Source organism: Protomyctophum bolini (genome assembly GCF_963924005.1).
Source record: "Protomyctophum bolini genome assembly, chromosome: 16".
NCBI classification, from domain to species: domain Eukaryota; kingdom Metazoa; phylum Chordata; class Actinopteri; order Myctophiformes; family Myctophidae; genus Protomyctophum; species Protomyctophum bolini.
In genome coordinates, this window is record NC_137877.1 from 31349430 (window position 1) to 31357315 (window position 7886).

The following is a 7886-nucleotide window of genomic DNA, read 5'->3' on the forward strand; positions in this document are numbered from 1 at the left end:
GGGGGGGGGGGGGGTTCAAATTGCTCACTTAAAGTGCAAGGCCCACATCTTTTCCCAGGTAGCATAGCATGGCTTTATGCAAACATTCAAATCATACACAAGCACTATATTATATTGAGGGGTCTTTTTTTTATAGCAATCTGTGTTACAGAGTGGTACCAGGCTGCAGGTACCTGTTACTTAATCTAGATGATCAGCTATACCCATGGGTTACATATTTGGTCATCCCATTCAAATTAGTACATTATGTCCCAAAAACAGAAAAGCATACAAGTCAGAAATAGGCTTCAGTCAGACTCTTCCATGATCAGCTTAATCATTACATTCATCAATCATTCGAAATAAAGCTGAAACAGGTTATGTAGCACCATGAAATTGATCTCTAGGTTTATTTAATGCCATTTACAAAAGCCAGCACTTTCTGCCTACTTACAGTACTGCTACTGACCTGCGGATGAACCCAAACACGCATCATTGTGGACCCCCTAGCCTAAAGCTTGCATTTGATGCTTCAATAAAATGGGCTAACACACACCAGGCTGATTGACAGCAAGCCGTTACAGCTTCTTCGCAGTATAGGTGACATTCAAGATAGCGGGTTGCTCAGGTGACAAGGTGAGTAGCAGGCATGATGTTCCACACATACAAAATTAACTGCCATTTGTTAAATAGTCAAATACACGCATTTTAATGGTGTAATTTCTTACATTCTTACAATACATGTTTTGCTTATTTTGGACAGCCTCTGACAGACTTGAAAAATGTACATTTCCATGACACGGAACAATTTGGTAGCCACAATAAAATATGTAGTCACATCTGTAATTAAAGTGTTCTATATGATGACAGCTTTACATAGCGAACAGGATAAGGAAAGCAACCATCAAACAGAATAGTCCCATGGCTTCAGACAGGGCAAATCCCAGGATGGCATATGAGAAAAGCTGCTGCTTCAGAGATGGGTTCCTATAAAACAAAATAAATATTGTCAGGAATTTTGCGGCCAAACAAGCATCCAAAATATTGAGGCATTAAGAAATTGGGATATGTAGACTGCAATAGCGCAGGGTCAATGGCACACACACACACAATGTGATCGTCACAGTTAACGGACGTGATAGACACTCACCTAGCATAGCCAATGATAAGGCTGCCGAACACTGTTCCAATTCCAGCACCGGATCCGGCCACTCCGACCGTGGCAGCTCCAGCACCAATGAACTTGGCGGCAGTGTCGATGTCCCTGCTCACAGCACTGGTCTGGAAGCCTCTCAGTGCGACCTGAGTGAAAGCGCTCTGTGGCAACAGGGCAACAGTGCTCTGTGGGGATGGAAGTAAAGATGCAGACATTTGATAAGCAAGCTTTAAAAAAATAATATATATATATATATATATAAAATACACTTCCATTTTGGCTAGACAATGCAGCCAAAGATGGAAATGCTTCAAGCAAGTTTCGAACACTTCACGAGACAAAAGTCACAATAAAACAATAAATATATTAACCATTCCAAGTTCCAACTATAAATCATAGATGTGTTCAAAAAGCTTCTTTCTTACCTCTGTTTTAGCCTCGGGTCTGGACAACAGAGAGGCAGACAGAGGTCTGCAAAGAGCCCGGGAGCCAGCACGGACCTGTCAAAAACAATAAATGTGCATGTCAAATAAAGCACTAATGTGCCCACAGAGGCAATGGCTACACAGTAAATCCTAATGTAACTGGAGCTCTGAGTTACAAAAGGGTAAGCATTTTACTGTGTAGCTTATTTTGTCAAAGAATGTATACATGCATAGATTGTGGGAACAGGTGGGAGACACCTTGAATGTCATGGCTGTCATTGAACTCAAAATGTCATCCATTCAGTGTTGTCTTTTGAATGCATGCATGTTTACATTACCAATATTAAATACTAACACTGAAAAATAAAGCCCTGCATTTCCTCTTTTTATTTTCAAATGTGGCCCTAGACAGTTCTGACCAAGCATTACATTTGTTGAGCCAAACATTGTATTGACACAATCTGGTTAGCTACCTATACTGACAGCTGAAAAAGAAACATGACCTTGGAAAATTCACACAACAGCTTTCTTCACATTGTCCATTCTCTGCTGAAATAAGTGACAAGTGCTCTACTGAGCAGCATAAGTATCCATATGAACTCTGCATTATAAAGAAATGGGACTTTAGTTGACCTTATAGCCTATTAGTCATTGACATGTTAGCTACAAGCTAACATATATGCATTAGCAAGGGTTCCTGCAGATGCAAGCCATGGGCATTTGGGGCAATATTATATTTATGCAATGTCAGTAGTCTAGTAGAACACAATATATGCCACAGCCATGGCAAATAGCAAGCTAACAAGGTAGCTAGCCTGATGGCCTAGCCTGCAGATACCCTTGCCAAGCTAGCTGTTAACACTCAAGTTCAACCGCAGGCCCACACGAACATAATAAGCATATTAGACAGCAAGTGAAATGCACAGCAACTACATTTAAAAGATACAAAATAACTCACCAGAGCCGGCGTAGACACGAACTTTGCACAGGTGAACATGGTGGAATTTAGGTAGTTTTAACCGGTTCGGTCAAGCTGATTGAAGCCCGGGTCTATATCTGTGAATGGCAGAGCAGACACAAGTAAGGTCAAATGGATATAAATATGCTCAACTGACAAAATAAAGACAATCGAATAACAATTATCATCTATTCTGCATGCAGTCCTCACTCGCGCAGCGCAAGATGCAGTTAGAAAGGAGGATGATAGAGGATTTACAAAGTCGAGCTTCTCATTGAATCTGCCATTAAACACTTACCGACTGCAGAGGTCGAACCACAGTGAACGAGTGCGCACGCGCGAAGTGATATATATTCCCGGATGATGAGAGGGAGGGACGAGGGAGGGACGATTTCACAATAAAACTTTATTAAAACGTGCTCACTTACAGCGTCTAGCCTTATGTCGAAACTTGATTGATTGATTGATTGATTGATTGATTGATTGATTGATTGATTGATTGATTTTATAGTTTATTAGAGATAAATGTAAAAACAGCAACAGAGTACAGTCAAACACTTATTCCAAAAGGGATAGCACCAAAACAAGGTCCTTGCAGTCTTGTTTCCATTTGGGCCCTATGCAATCATCAATTTATAGAGAGTAAGACAGAGTTGCGACATTGAGGGGGCAGAAAACAGCCTGGTCACGTGGTTCATGTGGTTTAACCTCCCAAACTCTCATCTTTTCCGATACTTCCAGGTTCGAAATGTTGTTAAAAATAATAATACATCCTTCCCAAATGCCCTCCCCCCTGGGAAAGGCTTAATTTCAAAGTTTTACACCTTAATTTCTAAACGTATAGCAATCTCTGTAGACAAACTCAAAACAGATTGGGAACATGAATTAGGTAGAACTTTAGATGATGAAGTCTGGGAGGAGGCCTTAATGAGAGTGAATGATAACACATCATGCGCTAGGCTGAACTTAATACAATTTAAAGTTGTCCATCGTATTTATTTCACTAATTTCAAACTTTCTAAAATATACCCCAACATCACAGATTCCTGTAACAGATGTCATATGTCCCCAGAGAATATGACACACATGTTCTGGTCATGCCCTCGCTTACAAGGTTACTGGACGGCTATCTTTAAACATCTTGCCGAAGCCTGGAACATAGAGTCACCATGTGCAGCGATGGCGTTGTTTGGGGTTATACCAGGTCACCATCCTATTGGTAGGGTATAAAACAAAATCTTGCTTTTGTCACTTTATTAGCAAGAAGAAGGATTCTATTGTAGTGGAAATCAGCACTGGCCCCTAAAGCATCTATATGGCTTAAAGACCTCATAATGTATCTAAACTTGGAGAAAATTAAATTTAACTTGAGGGGAACACCAGGAAAATTTACTTTAAAAAAGTACTTTTCACATGAATTGGATTATACTGTACCTGTTTGTACCTCATTTTGTCAAAAGCAATAAATAAAAGGTAAAAAAAAAAGAAGAAGAGCCTGGCCCCTTGAAGTGAACGGAGTTGTCGTAACTCTCTTACTCTATGGCTCTGGACTTGACATGAAGGTATAACAACAAAATGCACTATCATCAATAACAAAACAAAACAAAAAAACAATATCATTAATGGTCATGGTTCGTCGTAGAACAGTATTGTTAGTATAAATCATAAATTGTATGTTGTAATTTTATATAGGCCACTATGAAAAATATATTCTTTTGATATTTTCTGCTTTGTTTCATCGTTTCTGGCAAAAGTGTAGGCTAAAGTCCTTGTAAGTATCTTGTCTACCCCCCATAGTTATATAGGCTCACATCAATCATTTTAACAACTTTAACCATATTTTATATCTATTTAAAAAATAGCAGATATACTCACAACTTCACAAGTCACAAGCTGAGCTTTTAGATCTGCTATTGAACATTGAACATTTTATAAAAATCTTTAAAAAGTTTGAACATTTTTGAAAAAAGGTTTTCAGAATACATATCATTTTGGCATGAAAGAGTGACAAAGTGAATTTAATGTTGATTAAAGTCAAGTGAAATACTTTTGGGAAAGTGTAGGCTATTTTAAAGATTGAGTGACACAATTTTTGTATTTTTCAAGTTTTTCATGTGTCTATGAGGTGACAGTACTTCATTAGACACCCTGGAGTTGTTTTTATGTGCAATGGTGTATTAACTTTGTATTTAGGGTTTCTTCCTGGAGGCTGAACCCTTGACAGTCAAACGGGCCAATGAAGTAAACAGTAATATAGTGACACCACAATATCAGCCCCTCCCCTAACCCCTCCCCCTTTATCATACAACTACAGCTATGGGCATAGGCACACTGTCGCGCGTGGACGCGTCAGAATAACCTGAAGCCCTTCTTCTTCGTGGGGTTTTTAGACAGCTGGTGGATGGAAAAGAAGCTCCACCTCCGCGCCCGACTGACGTGGAGGAGAGCGCGTCCGGGAAGCTGTCCGTCGCGATTAGCCATTAGTGCGTGGCACGTACACATGCATACTTGTGTAGTTGTGTCAGATGATGCCCTCTTCATGAAGTCATGAAATTCATCCATGAAAAAGGGTCAATCTTTTGTCATTTTGTACCTTCTGGTTGTTTTTACATCATAGTAAAAAGGTTGGCTGCTGTAATGTCTGTAACATCTCAAGACCTGACAGCAAACCAAGAAAAGAAGAACTAAGTACATGAGGTACACACAATGAGATAAAATGATTCAAATTATTTTACAGGCTGGGTGATTTACCCTCAGTCTTCAGGGTAAATGCTAAGCAATAAGATGGTATATGTTTGTATTTTGAGTAGTGTTAATGAAAACGTATTTGCAGCTGTATTCACTTTATGTAAAATAAGAGCAAAAAGTGTCATATACAATTAGCATGTTCATATCAACTACAACTACAATGTTGTAGCGCAAAAGAAGCAGGGATTTGTTTTAGAACTACCTTTATTTGCATTGAAATGGAGGATGTAAGAACATACTTTTGTTGGTTACAGAGAGGGTAAATATGAAGTTTTGGCCCAAAGTCTGAGTTTGAGGGGGCTCCCAACGGCCGGCCGTCGCTTCCTTCTCCCTTCACTGACGGGAGGAGGAAACAACGGCCGGCCCTCAGGGGCCCCTGGATAGTGGGGGGCCAGTGGGTTGACAAAACCCACCAACTCTATGCAAATTACGCCTCTGGTGGAGCTGCAGGCTAGGTCTACTGTACACTGGTGGATTTGTAATATCGTCTATAGATGAATGACTCCATAGCAGCTGGCCAGTGATGGAAAGGTAATGAGCATGGAGAGTCTTTCTTTGCCGCATGCTGGCTTTAGGGGAGGAATCTCCCACTGACTCCGTCCTCGGGTATGCTCTTTTAAATTCCAAAGAGGAGGGGATGACTGTAGGTTCTTCATCATCACATGTGGGCACAGAGTTATTCAGTCGGTCATACTCATAAATGTCCCAGACTTAGTGGAAGGATCACATCACAATGGTCACATGCCTTAACAAAGCACAGGACAGATGCAAATGAGTTATGTTTTTAGTTTACATAATTGGGTGTTATGTGAGACATTTCCATTTATCCATATTGTATTCTCAATACACACAATATACACTTAACTTACAATTTTGCACATGTAATTCAAGCACCATTTCATGTTTTTGTTTGGGGATTCCGTAGATTACAATATATTGTAATCTTCTAATATACCATGTCATTTTTGTTACTTTTAGTAATAAACCATAGTGGTTCCTTTAAATTCCAGCAGAGGGAGCAATTGGGTCGAATGTGTTCCATACCATTTTTTGCCAGGGTCATGGTACCCTTAGGCTAAGAGCACACAGGGTGCACACTCACTGCACAGAATATTGCAATAATATCTATTAATAAAAATTATGGTCTGCACTGTATCCTAACACAAGTAAGAGTAAATATCCCCTTGTATTAACTCAGCCAATAAACAATTAATAGAGCTTGAAACTAAAATCGATCTGAAAAGATACAGAAACTATATCAATTGAATGCCTCTGACATTACATTCCTGTTAATGCATATTATGTAAAGCATAAACAGGTCTAAGTGTAATTTAGCCGTATATAGGTCAGAGCTGACTGTGTGATAAAACATGAAAATTAACAATACATGAATCGCTAGACAGCACATATCAAAGTGGTCGTTAACTACCTGAGGTCACTGTCATATCATCTAATTAACAGGCCAGTGGTAGTATGGTCCTACACGGCTGGGAAGGTGGAGAGTGCACCCCCCACCAACTCCCCCCTCCTTCACCCACCTCCCTCTGACTCCCACACTGAGGCGTGCACACACTTGCTGTCTGAGTTCTTGCAGAGAACACTCCGAGACATTCCATTTGCATGCCCACCCCATCAGGCTGGATGCACTCAGACTGGTAATAAAAGGCATTGACCCCCTTAACCTTTATGAATTACAATTTGTGCCTGCAGCACGTCCTGTCAGAGGCCTCAGAAATGCAGGCACCTCGGCCGGTGTGTGTGTGTGTGTGTGTGTGTGTGTGTGTGTGTGTGTGTGTGTGTGTGCGCGCGTGTTGTTTTGCAGTTGTTAAGGAGAGGGGAAAAGGTTTTTACAGTGCTTCGTTGGAGCTTCTGACAAGCAGGGAGGAGGCACTCTGACAGCAGAAGCAGGCGCTGCTCATGGCGTCATGTTAATGTCCAACCCATGGATGCATCACACAACAGTAGAACCTCATATTGTTGGCAAGATCAGTGTTTCATAGGTTATTATTTCATTAAAATTCATCTATATTTTACCATTAAATTTCAGCTGATCTTCTGCAACAAAGCACTAACAGCATGGCTTCCCTGTGGATCTCAAGGGTATGCACAAACATGACGTCACGGGGGGCACACACACACAAACATAAAAAGTCCATAGACTTGGTTGCCACATGATGTTATGGGGGGGGAGGGGGCACACACAAAGCCAAAATATTCGCAATATGTAAAAGAAATCACACTTGTGTGAAGTGAGGGGCGCTCATATCAAATACATCATCATACATCAGCCAATCAAATGATCACAATGATCCGTGCTACTAACACAAACACTTGCTACAAACACATCTACACACAAAGCTGTGCATAGGAGGGGCTAGCGCCCCTCAAAAATATTCAGGCATTTTCTTCCTTGGCAGCATGTGGAAGAAGATTGCTGCTGATTGACCTAGAGGTTTGCGAACACTCTTCTATGGCTCGCCCAGTTGCCACGCAGTAAAAAGGGGATGGGAAATCCCACCCTGCTGAGTATCAGTGGTTCTTAAACAATTTCATGACAAGGACCTCCAAATTATTATGTATTTGGCCGTGGACCGCCATCTGAAAAGATTTTGTGCGAGGG

General features: G+C 40.7%; 1 protein-coding gene across 2 annotated transcripts; it reads right to left on the minus strand.

The window, feature by feature from the left end:
• Positions 1-357: 357 nt before the first annotated feature.
• atp5mc3a (ATP synthase membrane subunit c locus 3a) lies at positions 358-2877 on the minus strand. Of its 2 annotated transcripts, none has more exons than XM_080785098.1 (5): positions 2817-2877; positions 2519-2616; positions 1561-1635; positions 1130-1320; positions 358-966 (listed from the first exon to the last, which is right to left on the minus strand). In XM_080785098.1, the coding sequence occupies exons 2-5, from the start codon at positions 2555-2557 to the stop codon at positions 852-854; spliced, it is 420 nt and encodes a 139-aa protein (XP_080641224.1). In that variant the 5' UTR covers positions 2558-2616; positions 2817-2877; the 3' UTR covers positions 358-851. The 2 variants fall into 2 exon arrangements, with proteins under 2 accessions (XP_080641224.1, XP_080641225.1); XM_080785099.1 differs by having other exon boundaries at positions 2729-2830.
• Between the last annotated feature and the right edge of the window lie 5009 nt (positions 2878-7886).